This window comes from Pituophis catenifer, unplaced genomic scaffold (assembly GCF_029215685.1).
Source record: "Pituophis catenifer annectens isolate HBS135680 unplaced genomic scaffold, rPitCat1.0.hap2 SCAF_7, whole genome shotgun sequence".
Classification (NCBI taxonomy): domain Eukaryota; kingdom Metazoa; phylum Chordata; class Lepidosauria; order Squamata; family Colubridae; genus Pituophis; species Pituophis catenifer.
Genome location: NW_027256887.1, coordinates 67,264,694 through 67,289,373, shown reverse-complemented (window position 1 = coordinate 67,289,373; position 24,680 = coordinate 67,264,694). Strand labels below are relative to the sequence as shown.

The 24,680-nt window shown below is 38.8% G+C and overlaps 1 protein-coding gene across 1 annotated transcript in view; it reads left to right on the top strand.

The window, feature by feature from the left end:
• The first annotated feature begins 5,486 nt into the window (after positions 1 to 5,486).
• RIC8B (RIC8 guanine nucleotide exchange factor B) overlaps positions 5,487 to 24,680 on the top strand; it is a 40,964-nt gene continuing 21,770 nt past the window's right edge. The window contains exons 1-4 of the mRNA XM_070946632.1: positions 5,487 to 5,641; positions 8,029 to 8,076; positions 16,639 to 17,247; positions 23,149 to 23,243. Coding sequence (XP_070802733.1) covers positions 5,564 to 5,641; positions 8,029 to 8,076; positions 16,639 to 17,247; positions 23,149 to 23,243 — 830 coding nt within the window. The 5' untranslated portion in view covers positions 5,487 to 5,563. The remainder of the gene's footprint in view (positions 5,642 to 8,028; positions 8,077 to 16,638; positions 17,248 to 23,148; positions 23,244 to 24,680) is intronic.

The window sequence follows — 24,680 nt, the reverse complement described above, 5'->3', positions numbered from 1 at the left end:
AAATTAATACAGTGTGGAATTTGCTGCCATCTCATGATAAATTAAATTAAATTAAATTAACCAATTTAAAAGGGAACTGGACAGATCAGGCTATCTGGGATTTATGGCTGTTTATTATTTCTGGTATCACAGGCAACATACCTTAAGTAACAATTGCCATAGAACAAGAATGGAAATGGGCCTTTGTCCTCCTAGTCATGTTGTAAATTTATGCATGTGTTTGCAACACTAAATGGACCAAGTCTTATGTTTTCTTGGAGGGCTAGAAACCTAGAAGGGGAATAGCAATGGAAATTAGATTGATCAAATAAATCCACCTTTTTTGTTCAGATTTCCACTTACTCTGAAGGTCAGTAGCCTTTAACAAAATGGATTCTGATCTACTTCTGCTCATCAGCGCTGATGTGACTGACCCTAAAGATCTTTTGAAGCCGACTGCCAAATACTTGCAGGAATTAAATCTAGCTTAAGGTGACCAGATTTTAACATTGGTAAAGAGGGACATTGTGGGCGTGGCTTATTTTGTGGGCGTGGCTAGCTGATCATGTGACTGGGTGGGCGTGGCTAGCTGGTCATGTGACCGGGTGGCCATGGCTATGTCTATAGGATAAGGTGAACAGATTTTATCATTGGTAAGAAGGACACCATTGTGGGCGTGGCTTATTGTGTGGGCGTGGCTTGGAGGCCATGTGACTGGGTGGGCGTGGCTACCTGGTCATGTGACCGGGTGGCCATGGCTATGTGTATAGGGACTACTCAGAGGGCTGAAAAGTCATTTCTGACAGGTCCTCACACTTTTGACTGGTCCTCACACTTATGATCATCCTCACATTTATGCCCGTGCAGCATTCTTAACAACCATGTCACTCATTTCACAACTGCTTCTCTTCAACAAGGTGACAAGATAGGGCAAAAATGTAAAATGTGAGGACAGTCGTAAGTTCGAGGACTGGTCAAAAGTGTGAGGACCAGTCAAAAATAACTTTTTCAGCCCTCTGAGTAGTCCATATGCACAAAAGGACTAACCAGAGGGCTGAAAAAAGTCATTTCTGACAGGTCCTCGCACTTTTGACTGGTCCTCACACTTATGACCATCCTCACATTTATGCCCGTGCAGCATTCTTAACAACCATGTCACTCATTTCACAACTGCTTCTCTTCAACAAGGTGACAAGATAGGGCAAAAATGTAAAATGTGAGGACAGTTGTAAGTTCGAGGACTGGTCAAAAGTGTGAGGACCAGTCAAAAATAACTTTTTCAGCCCTCTGAGTAGTCCATATGCACAAAAGGACTAACCAGAGGGCTGAAAAAAGTCATTTCTGGCAGGTCCTCGCACTTTTGACTGGTCCTCACACTTATGACCATCCTCACATTTATGCCCGTGCAGCATTCTTAACAACCATGTCACTCATTTCACAACTGCTTCTCTTCACCATGATGACAAGATAGGGCAAAAATGTAAAATGTGAGGACAGTCGTAAGTTCGAGGACTGGTCAAAAGTGTGAGGACCAGTCAAAAATAACTTTTTCAGCCCTCTGAGTAGTCCATATGCATTAAAGGATTACAGCAATAGAGAGGGATGAAGGAATGGAAATTAGAGTAGGAGTGAGGGTAAGAGAGGGAGGAAGAGAGGAGGAGAAGGAGAAAGAAAGAGGAAGTAGGGAGGAGAAAAAGAGGGTGGGGGAAGAGAAAGTAAGAAGGAAAGAAAAGAGAGAGGTGGTAGGTTTGAGGAGAAAGATCGCTGTACAATAAAAAAGATGAAAGGGAAGAAAGCCAACCCCAAGCAAATATAAAGATATTAAGATAAAGAATGAATTGTTAAACTTTAAAGAATAAAAGAGAACAAATATGAATAAATAGCAATAATTAGAAACACACATACAAACATACAATGTATTTTCTTTGAACAGAATATTTGGCTGGTTCACAAATTTAAACAGCGTTTAGTCATTTCAATTAAATTTATAATTTCTATATTTCCTTTTTGCCATATTTATTCCTCATCTATTTTTTAAAAAAACCAATATTACCCTTCATCCTCATCTCTAATCTTAATCAAATTCAATTTTTCCCTTCTATTCTATATTATACCCCTTCCCATTGTCATCTATTTTTATATCCATCCTCACATTGTTTAATTATGTAATTATGTAATACAGTTGTTTAATACAAATTCAACATTTTAATATAAATCAATTAGTTATAAAACTATCTTTTTTGTATATTAATCAATATGAACATGAATATTCCAATTATTTCCATGCAATCCAATTTCTTACAAATCAATTAATTATATTTACCAATAATAATAAACCAAATAATTTCTCCCATATATTCCTCCGAAACACAACTTAACCATTTCTGCTTTCAACACAATATACAATTAATAGTATCTCAATTATTACAATTCCCTAGTTAAATACAGCTTTTTTTCCTTTGTGTTTTAAAATCTTGAACTCTCCTCCTAAATTTCCCATTGTTTGCAGTTTTTCACCTACCTTTTTTGGGGAGGAAAAATAAAAATAAAAATAAATCTCTCTCTGCCTCATTTTGTCACGCTGCACCAAAGACCCTGGTTTCGGTTTCGTTTCTGAAGCTTAGCTAGGGGAAAAAAAAACTGCTTTACACTGATTGCCTGTAGGGCGGCCCTTTGAAGCCCCGGGCAAGAGTTTAAACAGTTTTTTTTTCTTCCAGCCATCAGCTGGGGCTCAAGAAAAATCGGGACTTTTTTGAAACGCCGCGGGACGCGGGACAAATTGCTCAAAAGCGGGACTGTCCCGCCAAAAGCGGGACGTCTGGTCACCTTAATCTAGCTAGTATCAGAAAACTTGCACCATGTTTGGTTGGACATGCTTGAAAACGGAACCCAGATGGACATTTCTTACAGCACTACAAAGTAGAAGGCAATTTCCCACTTTTGGCTCCTTTCCACAAATGAAGAAGGATCAGTTGACAGCTCATAAATCTTGTGCAGCTTTCAAACAGATTATATGGATTTTAGAAACTATTTGTCGGGACAAATAGAGAAAGAGAAGATAGTGAAGGACACACATGTTGGAGTTTTTTCTAAAGTGAATGAATGAGCACTGCAATGACTTCGCATTTCTGGTGTTTATTGAACTGGAGATTCTCACAAGATAATTTATTTTGGAGCAAGTTACATACATCAAGGTATACTTGCTAGAAAATCAGTGCAATTTGTAATAGTTAAATTTATCCTTCCAGTAGATGTGCTCTAGATCTAGGGTTAGATAAACGGTGCAAAGCTATACTAATAAGTTTTTTAATTTAAAAAACATAAGTGAAATCAAGAACATTTATCACCGCTCTTCTGTGACTGGGAAGATTGGCTTCTCATAGAGGCATTATTTAAATTAATATTAAGTAACTATTAATCCCTTGAGCTAACGTACAATGCTATAAACCAAATAGTTTGAAAGTGTCAACGAAATTGTGATCCAGGTGCCCCTTGAAAAATGTTATCTATAAAAACAAAAAATAATATTTGTCCAAAGTGTTGGCTGTGTGTGAATATGTTACAACAAAAATTGTATCATGGACTTCTTCATTATCGGAATACGGTAGTTTTTTGTGGATTAGAATCCACTTAGCCTGATCCAAGAAATTTTCAATTCCAGATTGAGATTAAATGGAAATAGAACGTAGAAAATACTTTTAATTATTGTATTAAGAATAGCCAAGAGAAAAAAAGAAAATTAAAAAAGTATACACACACATACACATATTTTCTGCATGCATACTTTTTAGGGAGGTGCCTTCCAGTCTGCTTTTGACTCTTAGCGACTACCTGGACAAGTCCCTGCAGTTTTCTTGCCAAGGTTTTTTTGGGAAGTTGTTTGGCTTTGCTTTCTTCCTAGGGTTAAGCAACAATGACTGTCCCAAGGTCACCTAGCTTCAGGCCTAAAATAGGACTAGAACTCAAGTCTCTAGCCTGGTACCTTAACCATTACAGTACACCAAACTGATTCCTATGTATGAATGTAAGTAGCTCCACATATTCATCAGTAGTAGGTCTATTTCCAGCTATACATTTAAGAGTTTTCCACCCAGGAACTAGAGCTAAAAGTAAAATTCTGTTCTCATCTCATAATTTCCACTTGCACTGAGGTGTGTTTAGTGTGGCTAATGTCCGAGAGGTCCTGTTAGCATGGGCAAGAGGTATATAAGCTACAGAGTGGGTGGGGGTGGGAAACCGTGCTAAATAAAGCAAGGAGCAAGAGAAATTGGAAGCCCATTTCAGTTTCAGATTGTTGGACGAGGAACGCGATGACATGATGACCCATGTATTATGACTTATTCCCAAGGAGTTGTGCTTTTCCCTCGCATACACACACAGAGCATCTCACATTGATTTTGGTCTCAGGGACGACTCACACCCTGGTCACCACTTCTTTATCCTCCTACCATCCGGAAGGAGATATAGAGGCATAGCCAGCCGCACAAATGGGCTGAAGAAGAGTTTTTATCCGTGGGCTGTCAAGACTCCTGAATGCGAAATTAATGAGCCTTGGTGGCGCAGCGGACTAAGTGCTGTTAAAGTAGCACTTAGCTACTGCCTGCAATTACTGCGAGTTCAAATCTCACCAGGCTCAAGGTTGACTCAGTCTTCCATCCTTCCGAGGTAGGTAAAATGAGGACCTGGATTGTGGGGGCAATAAGCTGACTTTGTATATATATATAAAAAAAAGAACACCGCTTTTGGGGGGGGGGCAAAAGCCCTACTAAGCAGGTATATACAAAAGTATGAAGGCTATTGCTTAACGCATTGTAAGCCGCCCTGCGTCTCTGAAAAAGGGCAGCATATAAATCGAACCAATCAATCAATCAATCAATCAATCAAGAAATAACATCATAACTATGTAGTACGATGGACTTGCAGGGAAGGCACAAAGTGTAACATGTTCACACTGGTGCAATAGGACTGAGTGGTTATTAATATGATTTATTGGGTTAGAGATTTTCTGTCTTCACTGTGAGTCGTATTATGTTGGAGGGGTTGCACTGAGGGAGCTCAACCAATCTCATTGTACATATGTTGTGCACTGACAATAAAGATTTGAATTGAATTGATTACAGAAATGAAAGCCTTGGCATTTTAACTTCCCCACCTCCATCTTTTCCTTTATTGCACAACGCTCCGCCAAACGAACAACAACAACAACAACAACAACAACAACAACAACAAAGGCCCACAATCCTTTCTTTAAAGCGTCTCCAAGGGGGAACCCCAAAGGCTGCCGGAAAATGTAGTACCCTCTAAGAACTACCACGCCCATTTCTTCCGCAACATTCCCCCCCACCCCCATGTAAATAACCATTCGACCAATAAAAGGTGAGACACCCGCCTCTTCGGTTTTTCCGTTTAGCCAATCGGGGCCCGCTTTTGCCTCCAGGAGGCGGGGACGGTTGCCGGGGCTTACCGTGGCGTCATTCGAGGTCAAAGGTAGAAGAGTTAAAAAAAAAAAAAAGAGGCGGTGGTTGCTGCTGCTGCTGCCTGGCCGCGAGAACGAGCTGGCCGCCTGGCCGCGCCCTAGTCGAGAATGGCGGTGGAAGCGGCGCTGGCAGCGGTCGGAGGGAGAGACGGGGCCGAGCAGGTCCTGAGCCGCTTCAACGAGCAGGTACTGACAAGATCCCGCTGGTCCTTCTCGTTCTCCGTTAGCTGCACCGCCACCTCCCCCCCCCCCCCCGCTTTGTCAGCCTTCGGGGCACCTTTCCCATCATCCGCCTTCCAGGTGCTGGAGAGACAACGCCCATAATTCCCATTTGGTATGAAGCCTGGGGAGAATGGGAGTTGCAGTCCGCGCAGCCTTGCACGGTGCTAGGATGGAGAAGCCTCCGATGCTAGGATGTCCCCGCCTCTGCTGCCAGCTGGGCATCCTTCTTGAGCCTTTCAGCCTTTCATTGGGGTCCGGGCAGCCTTGACGGACCCTCCCTTGCTGCTCTCGAAAGAAGCCGGTTCTTACACACACACACGCACACACACACTGTAATGAACGAGATGCCTCAACCTTCCCCAACCTGGTGCCCTCCAGCTGCGTTGATCCACCATCTGTCCATCATCTACCGGTATCTCCACCCGTCAAAGCCTTTTGGAGGGCACAAGGCTGGGTGAAGTTGATTCTCTTGTGTGGCTGTATGGAAGGCATCCTGGGCATAACCAGCTCCTCCCAGCAAAGTGCATAAGATTGCAACGGCCGTGCCATGCCATGCTACGCCATCAATACCTTTGTGTAATTGGAAGCTGGCCTTTTTTGTTCTGCCAGATATGAGCATTCAGCTCTGCCTATTATCCACAACAAGGATGGTTTTCTTTCTAGGCTTACTCCCATTTCTTGTATCTTTCCCAGTAATGACATTATTTTCTCTTAATTGCATTATTATTATTATTATTATTATTATTATTATTATTATTATTATTGGTTAATCTTTAGTGAGATTCACAGCCTTTGAGGCTGGTTAATAGCTCAGCAGCTCGAGTCCTAACCAAGGACCTAGGAATTATTATTATTATTATTATTTAATCTTTAGTGAGATTCACAGCCTTTGAGGCTGGTTAATAGCTTATTATTATTATTGTTATTATTATTATTATTATAGTTATTATTATTGTCGATGCTATTTAATTTTACCCATCATGGCTGTCATTTTCTTCCCAATATCCCGGACTGCCATGGTGATCACTATCACTATTGTAGGCTGTAATTTCTGCTATTTCAGTATTTATATTTTTCCAGAATATAATGCATAGATTCTCAAAAACCTTTCTCACTTCCTTTAGGGTCATGAATTACTTCCTCTTCTGTGTATGCATATGAAAATGCAAGCTTATGCTATGAACTCAACAAAGTCTGTAGCAAAAATGCATGACACTGTTAATCATATTAAAGGTCCTAAATCTATAACAATTAGAACTATGTTTACATTTTACACACCTCTAAGGCAAAAAAAATCAAAATTCCATGAAAACAAGTAACTGATTTAATTTTTCATATTTTTACCACTCTTTGAACTTTCCTCATTTTTAGAATTTTATTTTTTTGATAATGTGAAGAATGGAAAACAAAATTCCTCATTTGTCTATATATAGACTAATGATTGGAGGGTTTTTTTTGTGTGTGTTAGGAGTTGGGTACCAGTAATTGAGTTCCTCTACTCCTTTGGGTACTCTTCTACACAAGATTACCTTCTGTTGACATCCCCTCCCCAGGTAGTTGCCTAGCTACTAGAGAGAGAACTCTAGCAACACTGCTAATCAATAACTACTCACTAGTATATTGCAAAGATAATTGAAGTGTCTAGTTAAAGTAATCTGCTAGGCCCTAGTTGAAATTTCTGTTGTTTGATGGATGTTCTCAAAGAATTTTCTAACTTGGGTCAAAACACATCCTATAATTTGTTAGAACATATTACTACTTGTATAGCATAGTCCCAGTTTGGATGGGGATTAAATTGTGAGATGCTTCTTGCTACATATTTGAAGAGTGTTGATCCAATAACTCTTTCACTACTGAATATTTTAATAGGCATATCCCCTTCTAGCTCCCATTTCGTTGCCATGGTTAATAGTCATGGTAACCTGTTGTCCATGAACTCATACTTTGTAAAATCCATCTTGGCACTGTCTTGGTAAGGACCTTTTGCTAATAGCTCTATTGTGATAATTCTGATACAGTAATCCTGTATAAACCCCTCTGAGCTTGATGAGGTTTCATTCTAAGTACATATCCTTAGGATTGCACTGTCAGAGTATTAAGGCTGGCATTTCAGAGGATGGTTTGTCAATTGGCTGGGGAAAAATCGCTAACTGAGCAGTCTTAAGTAGATTAAACATCGGCATGGAAGGCAAATGAATTGCTAGTTAATCTATTCAAGTTTAATTGAAAAATAACTCAATTTTGGTAAAGGTTCAGACATTGAATTAAAGTTTGTTTTAGCAAAACAAACTGTGTAAGCCTGTATGAAAAATGTATATTAACTTTTTAATGACTTTTGCTTATTTCTTCAGAATAGGGCTACTTTTAAATTTGAGTCATCAGATAAAGAAAAAAGAAAGGTAAGCATGTTAACCACAGGCATCAAACTATGTGTACATTAAAATATATATGAAGTTTGGTTTGATTGAGTAGTGCACATGTGATTGAGGCTGACAGCTTTTACAGCAGCAATACAATTATGTTATTGTACTTGAGGATACAGGGGAAAAAAAACATTTTTCAGAACTGGCAAGTGAATTGATAATACCAACAACCAAGATTTCATTCCCAAAGAGGAATCAGGCATTCTAAAAGCACATGAGCTGTTTAATTTGTTGGTTTGCTTCTCAAGCTTTTTTGTTTAATTCATGCCTTTGAACTAAAAAACATGGGTGGTTGTTTAGTTTAATGTTTTTAACATTATGCAAACTGGATTATTGGAATATTGTTGGTGATTCAGGATGCTTCGAAAAAGTAGATAATTTGATAGTGACTGCAGGCTTATTATGCATTATACAAGAGGGACCCCAAGCCTACATTTTCTAGTAACACTAGATTCATCATTTTTTTACATTATATGCAGACTTGTCCCTAATTGGAAAACACTTACATGTACATTAAGTTTCTCTGGTTGTGGGTACTCAAATCATAAAAAAAGAAAAATGATACAGACAAATGAAAAATTTGTCCTTCAGAATGGTTTCTGCAGATGGTTTGTATTGAGAATAAGAGGTTTTACTGTATATACATAGTCCTCGATTTACAACCACAATTGAGCCCAAAATTTCTGTTGCTAAATGAGATATTTGTTAAGTGACTTTTTCCTCATTTTACGACCTTTCTTGCCACAGTTGTTAAGTGAATCATTGCAGCTGTTAAATTAATACCATGGTTATTAAGTGAATCTGGCTTTCCCATTGACTTTGCTTATCAGAAGGTTGAAAAGGCCATCACATGACTCTAGGACACTACAGCCATCAAAAATACGAGTCAGTTGTCAAGTGTCTGAATTTTGATCACATGACCATGGGGATGGTGCAACGGTTGTAAGTGTGAAAAGCTGTCATAAGTCACTTTTTCAGTGCTGTTGTAACTTCGAACGTCACTAAATGAATGGTTGTAAGTCGAGGACTACCTGCAATATTTTCTTATAATAAAAAATATTAATCCAAATCATCCTATTTTGTTAGAAGTAGACAGTAGAAATAAATGTAAAGGAATGTTTGTAGTGTTTTTTATTGCATAACTTGTTAACGTAATCAATACCCTTCTGGAAGGTATTTGGGAGTAAAATTTTTAAACTGGTTATTTAGCATTTCAGAAAGAGTATACATATCCTGTAGGTTTTGGTGAATCTAGGAAATAAGTTTTGGGAAATTGACGAGAGCCCCAATTCCAAAAGACATCAAGCTGTTGGATCAGAGGAACAAAGGGAAACAAAAATTATGGTTCCTTTGAGAGTATTATAGTGTACTTAGGAAAATGGAAATTATAAGCAAGTCTGAATAATGCAGATATAAAAACTCTAGCAAAAATGTTGCATGTAAAGGAGTTGCTTTCAGCATTGCTAGTATCTAATTAATGTTTCATAAATCTGAGACCTTTCGTTGTTTCCAGGAGTTAGCATTTTTTACCCGAATCCTAAATTTCCCTTATACTTGGATTTCTTCTGACAATAAAGTACACACACACACACATATGAACTGATACTTGTGATATTTGCATAAGAGAAAGCTACTGGAAGAATAAATCCTTAAAGCAGGAACAGAGTAGAAACACATGGCATGAGGCTGCATGCATTCTCTAGAAACTAGAGAACTATGCAGATACAAAGGGCTTATATTTGCAGATAAGCAAATTGTAATTGCTTAATTAGCCAGTTCCTGGTTTGTTTCCTCAAATAATATAAAGGTTTGGTTCAGATATAAAAACTCAGAAAATACAAATTAGTTCCTGTCAGAACTAAGCCTTCCATCACTCCATCACCCAGCCAGAATTGATGAAGCTTCTTGGATGAGAAGCTAAATGTCTTCTTCCTCCTCAAAGAAAAAATATAGTCCAGTTGCCTTTTGAAAAAGCATCTTTGAGACAGCCATGACCTGGTTGACTGAGAATCTCCATAGACATTAAGAAAATACAAATTATCACCATTTCGATATACCACTAAGTCATAATTGCAATTAATAAGCTAAGCAACCCATTGTTTCAAAGTGAGGTACTTCCCTTAAATGTGATTTATTTGTTCACGTTATTCCAAGACAAAAACAAGCACAATTGTTTGATAATTGGCATGTTATATAATCCCAGCCATTGATCTGCTTAAAGGATTTATCTTAATTTAGTAAGGGTAGTTCAGATTCTGTTTCTACTAAATAATTTATTAGTTGTTTCTAATCATTCATCCATTCTGCAGCTAAAAGTACATTTTAGGGCTGTCTGCTTAGCTTAAATTTTAAACTTGTTTATCTTCATTAATTTGATAGACTGACTATGGAAATATTTTAAATTGTTGAAAAACAAATATGGCTTGGTTAACTTTTGTTACCATTTACTACTGTAAGGTTTTATTGAGGTCTATGCCCGTTTACCCTGGTTTTTTTCCTTGTCTCATCTCAGTTGCCAGCAGGGTGGATTTGATTTAAATCAAGTTGATTTAAATCACAATTTAAATCATGATTTAAATCACTAGTAAAAAGGCTTGATTTAAATCAACTCGATTTAAATCATAATTTTTAAAGAGCAACTGTCATCTCTGCTACTCCTTTAACCCACTGTTGACTCACCGATAGTCCCAGTGTTGCAGAATATACAGCCTCATGCTACATAACTAAGCTCTATTTCATGCTGAAAAACTAAATTATTTATGTATCTTAAATAGAAAATTATCTTACGATAGATTTTTACCCCAAAAGTTTTTTATTAAAATAAATTCGATAAAAATAAAAAAAATCCGATTTAAATCAAAAAAATCTGATTTTGTTGATTTTTTAAAAAAATCATTGATTTTTATCTACCCTGGTTGCCAGACAGTTCAGGTTCATTTGATTATGGTTGGTAACATTTAAGGAAGTATATTTCTTATTAAACCCAAATGACCAGCATGTAGTTTAAAACTTCACCAGAAGAACTTTTATGGTCAAAACCATTATAAATTATACTGTAATATTTTCGGTATTATCCAAAGATAGAAAATCCATCCTTCTTGCTTGTTTTAATACAAATCCTCTTAGTGTGGTTTAATTTTATATGTAGAAGCAGTCTTTAGGCAGCAATTACCATCCATGTTCTTTGTCGAGCAGCCATATTAATCTGTTGGAGCAAAAGTCACAAATCATCCTGGTGTCCTTTAAAAACAAATCCATTTATTACATCAGGAAGTTTCATGTGCCAGACAGTCCACCTTTTAAGATTCATCGGGTCTTGTTTCTGTAGATGTGGCTTTCGCTTGACAGTGGCAGATTACAGTGGTCAAAGATCAGATCCTCTGCTATTTCTTGTCTATGGCCTGGTCGTACCATTCGAACGTAGTGTTCCCCAAGCTGGTTTCCTCCAGCTATTTAGATTAAATATCGTCTTCTCAGATATTAGAATCCAAGTTTGGAAACACCATGTTAGACAATACAGTTAGGTGGAGAATGAATTTGGCCATTGTGTTTTGTAAATTATGATTTATGGCTTAGCACAGTTTATCAGACTAGTTAATTAACATACAGTGAAATCCAATTTTTGGTGAAATCCACCAGTGAAAAAATTGGTGAAATCCAATTTTTTTTACTACCGGTTCTGTGGACCCGTGCCCCTCCTGGTTGGTGCTGGCTACCCGGGAGGTTACACGAGGCTGGCTCCAGAGGATTATAAACACTTCCTTGAGTGAGGGTTTCTTGTTTCTCATCTTGAAAGAGGCGGTGGTGAGGCCCTTCCTCAAGAAGCCCTCTCTGGACCCAGCTGTTTTGGCAAACTATCGTCCAGTTTCCAACCTTCGCTTTTTGGCGCAGGTTTGTTGAGAGTGTGGTGGCATGACAGCTCCCGCAGTACCTGGATGAAACCGTCTATCTAGACCCGTTCCAGTCTGGCTTCAGGCCCAGGTACAGCACGGAAACAGCATTGGTCGTGTTGGTTGATGATCTCTGGAGAGCTCGGGACAGGGGTTGCTCCTCTGTTCTGGTCCTATTAGACCTCTCAGTGGCTTTTTACCATCGACCATGGTATCATGCTGCGCCGGCTGGAGGGGTTGGGAGCAGGAGGCACTGTTTTACGGTGGTTCTCCTCCTATCTCTCTGACCAGTCGCAGTCCGTGTTGGCTGGGGGGCAGAGGTCGACCTCAAGGCACCTGGTTTGTGGGGTGCAGCAAGAGTCGGTCCTCTCGCCTCTCCTGTTCAACATTTATGTGAAGCCGCTGGTTGAGATCATCTGTGGTTTTGGGGTGCAGTGCCATTTGTACACTGACGACACCCAGCTGTATATCTCCACCCCAGTGATGCCCTTGAAGTGATGTCCCGGTGCCTGGAGGCCGTGCGGGTCTGGATGGGGAGGAACAGGCTCCGACTCAATCCCTCCAAGACTGAGTGGCTGTGTTTGCCGGCTTCCCGATATAGCCAGCTAGTGCCATCGCTGGCTCTTGGGGGCGAGACATTGGCCCCCACGGAGAGGGCGCGTAACTTGGGTGTCCTCCTGGATGCACGGCTGTCTTTAGAAGAGCATATGATGGCCATGGCCAGGGGGTCTTTCTATCAGGTTCGCCTGATACGCCAGTTGCGTCCCTTTCTGGATCGGGATTCCTTATGCACGGTCACTCATGCGCTCGTCACTTCCCACCTGGACTTCTGCTGGTGCAGAATGCAGCCGCGCGGGTACTTATGGGGGCGACATGGCGCTCCCACGTAACACCTCTCCTGCACGAGCTGCATTGGCTTCCGGTGGTCTTCCGGGTGTGCTTCAAGGTATTGGTTCTCATCTTCAAAGCGCTCCATGGCTTAGGGCCCGGTTATTTACGAGACCACCTTCTGCCACCGATAACCTCCCACCGGCCAATACGCTCCCACAGAGAGGGTCTCCTCAGGGTGCCGTCGGTCAGGCAGTGTCAGTTGGTGACCCCCAGGGGAAGAGCCTTCTCTGTGGGGGCACCTGTCCTCTGGAATGAGCTACCCCCAGGGATACGACTGATCCCGGACCTCCAGACCTTTCGCCGGGCTCTGAAGACTTTTTTTAAGCCGGGCTGGCTTAAAATTTTTAATTGGTTAATTTTATGGGTAAGGGATTTTAAATTGGAGGAAGCCAATGCAGATTTAATTACGTTTTAAAGTATTTTAATGTTTATATTGTATGTTTTTTAATCCTGGCTGTTCACCGCCCCGAGTCCTTCAGGAGAGGGGCGGTATAAAAATTTAATAAATGAAATGAAATGAAATGTGGTGGGCTTGGTGGGCATGGCTTGGTAGTTGTGGCTTGGTGGGTGTGGCAGAGGAAGGATACTATAAAATCTCCATTCCCACCCCACTCCAGGAGAAGGATACTGCAAAATCCCCACTCCTGGTGGAAGGATATTGCAAAATCTCCATTCCCACCCCACTCTGGGGCCAGCCAAAGGTGGTATTTCTGGTTCTCCAAAGTACTCAAAATTTCCGCTACTGGTTCTCCCGAACCTGCTGGATTTCACCCCGATAGTGGTTTATATGGGTAGAATGGGTCCCCCCACAATCCTTTGCCTACCTGAACTCAGTTAAAATTGTGGTTGCTAATGTCAAGGACACTTAACAGCAAGGATTAGGTAACGTTTTGTAGTCTCACTTTGTGTCATGTAGAATCAATAGTGGGAATGATGTTGACTTTCTACAATCTGAATGAGTTATATAGAAGCTGGAAAGGGAGATCAGCTCATTTATTATCTAATTTATTTGTAGAGTTCCTGTGTACTTCATTATAACCATACTGCCTAGTGAAAAGCTACATGCCTCTATTGAGGTCAATAAATTTAAAAACATGTCCATTTGATAAGCCTCCTATTGAGGATTTAATTAAAATCCATTGAGAACTTAGAAATGGGATGTTCCTGGGACAAAAAAAAAAACCCTGAGCATAATAATGAACTACAAAACCTTAAGGTCAATTGAGCATGACACAATGACAATTATTTGTGTAGGAGGCAAGGAACAACATGTACTTGGCAAACAAATCTTGGTGAAATGCTGGGGACTGCCTGTACAGTGGCTCATGTGACATCATATGAGTTGGATATTTTGGGGTCTTATATTTTGCTTTCCAGTTATTAGACCCTATTGAAATAATTGCTTGTTTCTAAAGAAGGTGGCTCAGTGACTAAGATGCTGAGCTTGTCGATCGAAAAGTCGGCAATTCAGCGGTTCGAATCCCTAGTGCTGTGAAATGGGGTGAGTTCCCGTTACTTGTCCCAGCTTCTGTCAACCTAGCAGTTCGAAAGCACGTAAAAAATGCAAGTAGAAAAATAGGGACCATCTTTGGTGGGAAGGTAACAGCGTTCCGTGTGCCTTTGGCGTTTAGTCATGCTGGCCACATGACCACAGAGATGCCTTCGGACAGTGTTGGCTCTTCGGCTTTGAAATGGAGATGAGCACCGCCCCCTAGAGTCAGGAACGACTAGCACATATGTGCGAGGGGAACCTTTACCTTTACCTTAAAGAAGAGGCACACCAAATTGTGGAAGAAGTTTATTGCAGATCCGTTTATTTTAGTTTAGTTTCATTTACGTAGTTTTGATAGTAATAACTATCAAGCTCAGCTAGATTGTTGCTATTCTGGAATACATTTCTAAACTAAATCTTGGACAGTAACATATTGTTTCTATTTGGTTGACAGTGATTATTCCCAGTGTATGCTTGTACAAAGTTAGCGAAAACAACACCAAACAAGCACAAGAGTGAAATGGATCATAATTTGGATATAAACTTTGATTCCAGCAGAAATCCATAAGGATGAACTGACTATAGATATTGATTTGGAGAAATACAAGTTTTTAACTGAGGTGTGAGAGTTTTCATCTCACAAAACACCAAATGGGACTGAGAAACCAAGAACAGCCTAAGAACTGAATATAAACATTCTGACATGTCCTGATTCTGGATCATGCTTTGTATTCTTTTAGTCATTGTCTTTGTTATAACAGTTATTTGTTCAAAATAATAAAGATTTTAGATCCAGTTGTGGGTGAAAGTTAGGTTTTTTTAGTAATACTTTTAAGACTTATTAGTAAGCCAGCCCTGGTATTTGCAATAAGTAATCAAGAATAAAGCTATTCAGTCTTTCTGATTTTATTCCGAAAATATACTTAGAATAGAATAGAATAGAATTCTTTACTGGCCAAGTGTGATTGGACACACAAGGAATTTGTATTTGGTGTATATGCTCTCAGTGTACATAAGGAGAATAAAATACATTCAGCAAGAATAAAAAGATACAACACTTAAGTGATAGTCAAGGTTACTAATAAGCAATCAAATCGTACTAGGAAACAAAAACAATATAAATTGAAAGATACAAACAATATGGTTATAGTAATAAGTGGGAAGAGATAGATACTAGTAAGGAAGAGAAGAATAATAGTAATACAGTCTTTAGTAAATTATTTGAAAGTGTTGTGGGAATTAGTTGTTAAGCAGAGTGATGGCATTCGGAGAAAAACTGTCCTTGTGTCTAGTTGTTCTGGTGTGCAATGCCCTATAGCGTCGTTTTGAGGGTAGAAGTTGAAACAATTTATGTCCAGGATGTGAGAGGTCTGTAGATATTTTCACAGCCCTCTTTTTGACTCCTGCAGTATACAGAACCTCAGTGGAAGGCAGGTTGGTAGCAATCGGTTTTTCTGCATTTCTAATTGTCCATAGAAATCTGTGTCTGTCTTGTTTAGTTGCAGAGCCAAACCAGACAGTTATGGAGGTGCAGATGACAGACTCAATAATTCCTGTCGACTTGTATTAGCAGCCTTTTGGGCAGTTTGAGCTTTCTGAGTTGGCACAGAAAGAATATTCTTTGTTGTGCTTTTTTGATGAAGTTTTTGAAGTTAGGTGTCCATTTTAAGTCTGAGATATGATAGAACCTAGAAACTTGAAGGACTTTACTGGTGATACTGTGTTGTCTAGTATTGTAAGAGGTGGTAGTATCGGAGGTTTTTTAGGATGAATGAGAATACGAACAGAGCTTCTATCTGCAATTCTTTAAAGCAGCTCAGTCTTTAGAATCATGCTGCAACCATTGTAAAAGCTTGTAAAAACCAGAGACTACATTTTCATTCCTTCATGCTCTGAAGCACTTTTCTGAAATTGAATCCACAATATTCCATATCCCTAATAGATAGGACCAGCAGCCGGGCAAGTAATAAAGAAGGAGAAAAAAAATATGCCTTTACCTTTTAGAAATAGTGCAAACCACTACATATTTTCATGGATTTGTTAGCATTTAATGGGGCCACAAGTCATTAAAATATACATTGATGTCTACAAAATGGTCATATATTAAATGTATACCTAGTAGACTTTCTATTGAAATAACTTTCTAGCAATAAACCAGGCAGAGGACACAATAAATAAACATTATGAGGATCATTAAATTTTGTGATTATGGATTTGTATATTCCAGAGGAAATAATACCTGTTTTTTCCATCTTCTTTATTTAGCAACTATGTGAAGGAATATTGCAAGTATTAAGCAAAGATATAAACACATCCTATAGAGTCACTTGTCTAGAAGCTCTTCGCATTCTCTCAAGAGACAAGAAAGTCTTAGTTCCTGTAACAACAAAGACCAACATGCAGACCTTGATGAAGCTAGCAAAGCTGGATACTTTGGAAGATCATTTGGAGGATGTGACTGATTTTCCTGTCATAGTGGAAGCTTTAAAATGCCTTTGCAACATTGTTTTTAATAGCCCAGCTGCCCAGAAACTCAGCTTAGAACTGAACTTGGCAGCTATGCTTTGCAATCTTCTGAGAAAGTGCAAGGACCAGCAATTTGTGGAAGACATTAAGTGCTTTGATCTACGACTCCTCTTCCTCCTTTCCCTCCTGCACACAGATATCAGATCCCAGTTGCGCAATGACCTCCAGGGATTGCCCCTGTTGACTCAAGCCTTGGAAAGTGCATTTAGCATAACCTGGACAGATAAGTACATCACAGCTGAAGACCAAGAAATGTCACCATTGTCTCTTCAAGAAACGGATTGTGCCATTGAAGCACTGAAAGCTCTCTTTAACGTTACTCTTGACAGCTGGAATGTGCACAGTGAGGTAAGGCTTGAATTGAGATCATTCCGATCGTATTTATTTCTGTTTGTAGATTTCTGATTTTTTTTTTTTTTAATTTGATTTATATGCCGCCCTTCTCCGAAGACTCAGGGCGGCTTACAATGTGCTCAGCAATAGCCTTCATCCTTTTGTATATTTATACAAAGTCAGCTTATTGCCCCCACAAACTGGGTCCTCATTTCACCTACCTTAGAAAGGATGGAAGGCTGAGTCAACCTTGAGCCTTGATGAATTGATGTTTATGGATGAAATTATGTACAGCCCAAAGATGCAGGCAGGCCAACAGACAGTAAGTTTATCCAGAACAAACTACAGGTAGTCCTTGACCTACAACAGTTCATTTAGTGACCGTTGAAAGTTACAATGGCATTGAAAAAAGTGACTTATGACGATTTTTTACACTTACAACCATTACAGCATCTCCGTGGTCATGTTATTAAAATTTGGGTGCTTAGTGACTGTCTCATATTTATGATGGTTGCAGTGTCCTGGGCCAGTGGTGGGTTTCAAAAATTTTTACTACCGGTTCTGTGGGTGTGGCTTGGTGGGCATGGCAAGGGAAGGATACTGTAAAATCTCCATTCCCACCCCACTCCAGGGGAAGGATATTGTAAAATCTCCATTCCCTCCCCAATCCAGGGGAAGGTTACTGTAAAATCCCCATTTCCTCCTGATCAGCTGGGACTCGGGAGGCAGAGAATAGATGGGGACGAGGCCAGTCAGAATTTTTACTATCGGTTCTCCGAACTACTCAAAATTTCCACTACCGGTTCTCCAGAACTGGTCAGAACCTGCTGAAACCCACCTCTGCCTGGGGTCATGTGAACAGCTTTTGCAATTTTCTGACAAGCAAAGTCAATGGGGAAGCCAGTTTCACTTAACAACCGTGTTAATAACTTAACAACTGTAATGATTCACTTAACAATTGTGGCTAGAAAGGTCATAAAAAGGGGCAAAACTCACTTAACAACATAAATTTTTGGTTTGATTATGGTCATAAGTCGAGAACTACCTGCATATAAAATACTCAGTTACTCATTCATTTCCAAGCGGCAGCAGTTTAGTTCCACAATAAAACATTATCTCAACCAATAATGGAATACCAAAGGCTATATTTTCTCTCTATTGCACTGGCTTGCAACTAGCATAGACAAGAAGTACCGAACTACTAATGGAAAGAGTAGCTCTTTCCTTTACGTATTTATAAACATATCTGATAGGTATTCCCACAGCTCCTAGTTAAATATGTACATTTCTTTCATTGTATACATGCAAAAACCAAATTAGTTAGAAGAGCAAATTGTTGCAAAGGTAATTCATGTAAATTAATCTATAATAAAGAAATCTTAAATAAACAGATACATCAAGGTAAATATCAGTAGGTTAGCATTTCAGAGAAATATATTGTAATGTACAAGAAGAAGAAAAATAATTCTTAAACTAATAATTCTAGGTAGCACTTTTCCAGAATTTACATGTTTCCAATAAACTATTTGAATGCTACATTTTATTGGGTGCATTTTGACAACATTCTGCCATCATTAATGCACCAAAGGAGAAAAGTCAAAAGCCTACATAAGGAGAATGCAAGTGAAAATTATGATCTGAAATCATTTGTACATTGATGAATTGCAGTTTCCATCATTACCTTCATTCCTTATACTGAATGAGATTGCTGATATTGAAGTAAAGTATGTCTGAAACGCAGTAAGTTGACAGCTCTCAGTGTTATAGGAGAAGAAAAAAATAAATTGGAAAGCAGGGAGTAGAAATTCATTATGAGTATCAATCGAATGTCTTCATTGAGTGATGCATTTTTTTTAAAAAAGTAACAGGTGTTCTATGTTTTGAACATCAGTTTTGGGTAATAGGACAAATAGGTTTCTTAAAATAGTTATCTTATTCTAATAAGCTGGCATCAAGGTGTTGGTGACCACCTTTAGAGCGCTCCATGGCTTAGGACCTGGGTACTTACGAGACCGCCTTCTGCCACCGAGAGCCTCCCACCGGCCAGTACGCTCCCACAGAGAGGGGCTCCTCAGGGTGCCGTCGGTCAAACAATGTCGATTGGCGGCCCCCAGGGGGAGAGCTTTCTCTGTGGGAGCACCTGCCCTCTGGAACAAGCACCCCCCGGAGATATGAAGGATTCCGGATTTACGTACTTTCCGCCGGGCCCTCAAGACTTTTTTATTTCCGGGCTGGCCTAACTTCTCCAATTGCTTAATTTGAATTTGAATTTTAAAAGCGGTATTTTAATTGTTGGGCCAAAATTGTTTAATATGTTTTTTTTTAACTGTTCTTAAATTTTTGTCTTCTGTGTGTTTACCTTTGGCTGTTCACCACCCTGAGTCCTTCAGGAGAAGGGCGGTATATAAATTTAAATAAATAAATAAATAATAGTAGCCTAAATATTCCATTATATTTTTAGAAAACGCCTTGCAGTTTCACTAAACACATACAGTTGTATACCAGAGGTTAGGCATCTCTGGTTAAATAGCACATTTCAGGGAAACCCTAAGTACTGATACAACCCCATCTTACTTCAAAATTAAACATTATGCAAATTTGAATGTGAGTCATTTATAGGTTCAGAATAAGACAATAATGAATATGATAGATGCAGAAGTCTTTTATAAATTTTTACTAAGTACTTTAATTGCAAGAGTGAAAACTAACACAAACGGAACTGTTGTGGCCCGTCAGCGGCCTGTGCAGCTAGTAGCTGATTCCGACAGCAAGGAGGCTGGTGTAATGCTGCGCCAGCAGCCTCTGCAGCTGGCACTTGAGTCAGACAATGAGGAGGCTGGAGAAATGTGGTGGGGATTCAGCCAGGGCCTTCAGAACCTCCAGAAGCTTCCATGAGTGAAGAGGAAGAAGAGGAGGAGCCTCTTCTCGATGCATGGGCGCGCAGAGTTGCCAAAAGGCAGGAGTGGCTCCTCAGGAAGAGGTCTCCTTGAGAGTAAGGCTTGGGGCTAATTGGCCACTCCCTTAGCCTATTTAAGGATGGACGACGACTGAAGCAATTTCCAGGGAACAAAGTAGTTCATTCTCCTTCGCGTCTGGATCTTAGTTCTTTTATCAGTGTCCTGCAAATTGCTTCTGGGCTTTCTGCCAATCCTAGTAAGATTGTTTATTTTTTGGATTCTTGTAGGCTGTTAAGAAAGTTAATTAACAGCCTTTGTTTGAAAAAGACTGATTTAATATAGTAAACTAAGGTTTGTACAGACTTTGTATGTGCTGCGTTCTTTGGGTCCGTAGCTGGGGCAGAACAGGAATTTAGAGAAAGAGAACAGAATGGAAAGAATAAAAAGTGCAAGGAAAAAGTAAAAGAAAAGACAATATATTAAGGAAAAAGAAACATATGGCTTGCAATATTCCTAAGTACAAATAAATAATTGTTTAATGGTATATGGTTAAACAGATACTGTATCTCTTCATCCGATATTCCGTCTCTTTATAAGCAGATTCATAAAACATCAACTTTTCAAGTCGGGTATTGGCAAAAAGTCCATAAAGAGTTGCCAGATCTTATTTTAAGCTTGATCAAATAAACAAACTTTACATTTACTTTTAACAATCTCAATCTTTAATTCAATCAAGTATTGTGGGATTTTATTTCTCTTCAATTTTTCTTTATCAAAATGGACATTTTGTCAAGGCTTTAACCTCTTTTGCACATCCAATAAGAAAATACTTTGCTGATCATTCTTTCAGTTTATCATCTGTATTTCTCTCTTAATTTTTAAAACTTTGTATATTACTTTGTAATTACTTTGTATATTACTTTGTATACCCAGTAAAGTGTCATTTTCCAAATCATTCTCTTGTCCTATCATTTGTAGTTCTACATTCTTTAGTTTCTCTCTCATCAGATAAAATTCGTTCCACATCTGTCATTCTTTCATTAACATTCTGTAGACCCAGTCTATCCGTAGAAGCAGGCATCATTGTTGACAATGTTGATATTGTAGTTAATTTCTGGCTCCATTCTTCAAAGTTCTCTTTTGGTATAACATTTTATAAATCCCAGTATTAATATCAGGCTTGTATTTTCTTTCTTTGCTTGAAATCTTTAATGCCTCTAGCGTCCAGTTTCTAAAATCATTTATCTTTTGTTGTGATTTCTAATTATCAAGATAGACAAAAATAATCCTGTTTCCCATGAAAAGTTTTTGTTTTTTATAGTTAATTCCAAAACCTCATAGTAAAAGTCAATATTCCAAATTTCTCTGGACCCTTGTAATATTTTAGATCAAAATCTTACTTAGCTTTTTGCAGTACATTTCAAACTGTTTTAAGTTCTTAAGCTTGTAATTAATTTTTCTTTTTTTTTTTTTAGAGTTGAATATAAACTCACCCAAAAAAGACTTTTCAAACTTGTCATTTTAAGATAGTTAATGGGCCATTTTTGAAAAGAATTAGAAAGTGAAGTTTGCAGGTTTAGTGTGCTTTAAAAGGCTGTGCCACAGTCACAAGCAAGATGGCTAATCATGTCATCCTAATAATAATCCTCCCTTTGTCAGGAACAGCCACCCAAAGCACATGTGGGCAATCTCTCATCCTTTCCTTATCTGGAGAGATTGCAAGGAACCGGTCTCCTCATCAGTTCCTTGGTTTTTGCCTTACTTCATCTTTAGTTCACCATACCATTTCTGACGTCTATGTTTCCAATTATTGCCTTACTAAAACATTCAGCCTCTTTTCAGCTTCAGTGTACAGCATCATCTCTGAATATCCAACTCTGTTAATTAACCAAATTTAAAGTTGAATAATAAGTTTTAGAACATCCTTTAAAAAGTGATATAGGGCAAGTAACCGAGATGTTTTGAAAAAAAATATAAACTCCACATTTCAGATCCCATGATTATTTATATATTTATATTTTACTGTTTTTAAAAAAGGTCAGCAAGGTTGGTGCTGATCCGACTTAATCAGCTACTTAAACTCTTCATTCTGGACTAGTGTACCTTCTGAGTAGTCTTCAAGGGCAGCCCCATATAAACATATTCCAATAATCCAATCAAAAGATAACTAAGGTATGAGTGACTGTGAATAGAAGCTTTTCATTCTTTCAGTTACAAAAATGCTCATTGGAATTGGAGTTGTGCAAAGGTCCTTCTGTAAGTCTCACAGTAAGCAAAAATAAATAAATACATAAATAAACAAAGAAACAATGCATTACTTGCTAAATTTTCAGAAAGTTGCTGCATCTAACTTTTTATCCTCTGGAAGTTGTATCAGGTTTTTATTCCCTCATAGATTCGTTGAAACATATGACTTGACCAGAAGGATGTTTTTGAAAAATAAAAGTTTTCTCGGTTCAGATTCTTGTACAAATCTTTTTCAGTAATCATTTAAGGATGGCTAGTTAGATTTTTTTAAAAGAGTAAACTGGAGTACCTGAACCAAATCTACAGATAGTGGCAGAGAAAGGTGTAGCCAGATCTGCAATTTTAATTCCAAAATTTGCTGAATAGTATTAGTCAGGGAACAGTTAGGTTAAATGTGAAAAGTAGAGTTTACCAATTCCAAACTAGAAAAAATAGAGCCAAAAGGCTGGATTTTGGCATTGATAAGGATTGGTTACTTTATTTAAGTCTCATTTAATATTGAAAAGAATGATGGACACAAGTGACATAATCCTGCATGAATAACAGTGCTGTGGAATAGGGCAGTTTATGGGATAGTGGAAGGCTGCTTGCTTTCATAAACATGTAGTTTAAAACAAGAATAATCCAAAGTATGTGCATGAAGAGCTTTCATATTGATAAGAATACCATAGTGTGATTGTCTTCTTTTAATGTCTTCTTTTCATGATTCTGAATTTTTGCTTCGGAGCCTTCATAATATAATATGTTCCTCTTCATAATTGGATTTATACAGAATGATTCCCATGAATTTCGTTATATGACTGCCATTCTGCGTCATTGCTTATTGACTCTGGGCCCTACCGAAGATAAAACTGAAGAATTACACAGGTTAGTGAAATTACAAATCCAGTTGTCCTTAAAATGATGTACTAGTTAGGTCTAGTGCTCAGCTATTATATCTAAATAATGATGTAAGTTAGTGTTTTTCATACATAGTGGAGACAGCTTCCATAAGTTTTCATATTATAATTAATATTACCGATCCTGAAATAATTGGGTCTCTTCTTAAAGTAGTCACTTAATTCCAGGGACTATACAAAATGAAAGCATGGCTGACCATCCGAACTTTTGTTGAAAACTGAATTAATGTAATGAGACCTTGCTTGCTTAATATTTATGTTTTACTCCAGTGGTAATATTGTTATGATACAGACTTGTCCAATAACTTCCAAGATATCATTTTTTTCTAAACATTTTAGAAAAGAATTGTCACTATTAACAATTTAAGGAATTTTTCTGTAAATTTCTAGTTTTAGATCTGTTAAAGCTAGCCACATACAAAAAGCCACCTGCAAAAATTTTCCAGTTTTTTGAAAGTAGGAAACTGCAGGATAGCTGTGCAATTAATGAAATTTTAATACTAGATGAGTTTAGTAAAGGTAAAGATTCCCCTCGCACATATGTGCTAGTCGTTCCCGACTCTAGAGGGCGGTGCTCATCTCCGTTTCAAAGCCGAAGAGCCAGCGCTGTCCGAAGACGTGTTCGTGGTCATGTGGCCGGCATGACTAAATGCCAAAGGCGGACGGAATGCTGTTACCTTCCCACCAAAGGTGGTCCCTATTTTTCTACTTGCATATTTTACATGCTTTCGAACTGCTAGGTTGCAGAAGCTGGGACAAGTAACGGGAGCTCACCCCGTTACGCAGCACTAAGGATTCGAACCGCTGAACTGCCGACCTTTCGATCAACAAGCTCAGTGTCTTAGCCACTGAGCCACCATGTCCCTATGAGTTTAGTAAACGAGCCCAAATACAATATAATTCCAGGGGGAGGTTGTTCCATTGGGCATGTGCCATGACAGACAAGGTATATCCTCAGAGTCCCGTAAAATGATCTAGAAGCAATCTGAAGTATATTTAGTCTGTGTGCGACAGGCAGAAAGCATTGGAGACTACTAATCTCATAAGCCCTGTGGCATGCGGGACTTTAAAAGTAACAGCCTGCATATTGAATTGCACCCAGAAACCTACTGGAAGCCAGCGCAGCTCTCATAGCAGTGCTGTTAAATGGATGTATCACAGTGTGCCCAAAACTGCACGTGCAGCCACATTCTGGAAAAATTGTATCTTCCAAATGCTTTTCATATAGAGTGCATTTTAGTGGTTGAACTGAGAAGTAAAGGCATTAATGAGTTGTGAGCAGCAGCTCCCATGGGTACAATTGGTGCACAAAATTAAGTTAAGCAAAGCTCCTTTTGATCATAGTTGCCAGGAGCCCCAAGAAATCCCAAGTTGGACATCCAAGTTAATGACGGAAAGTCCAGCT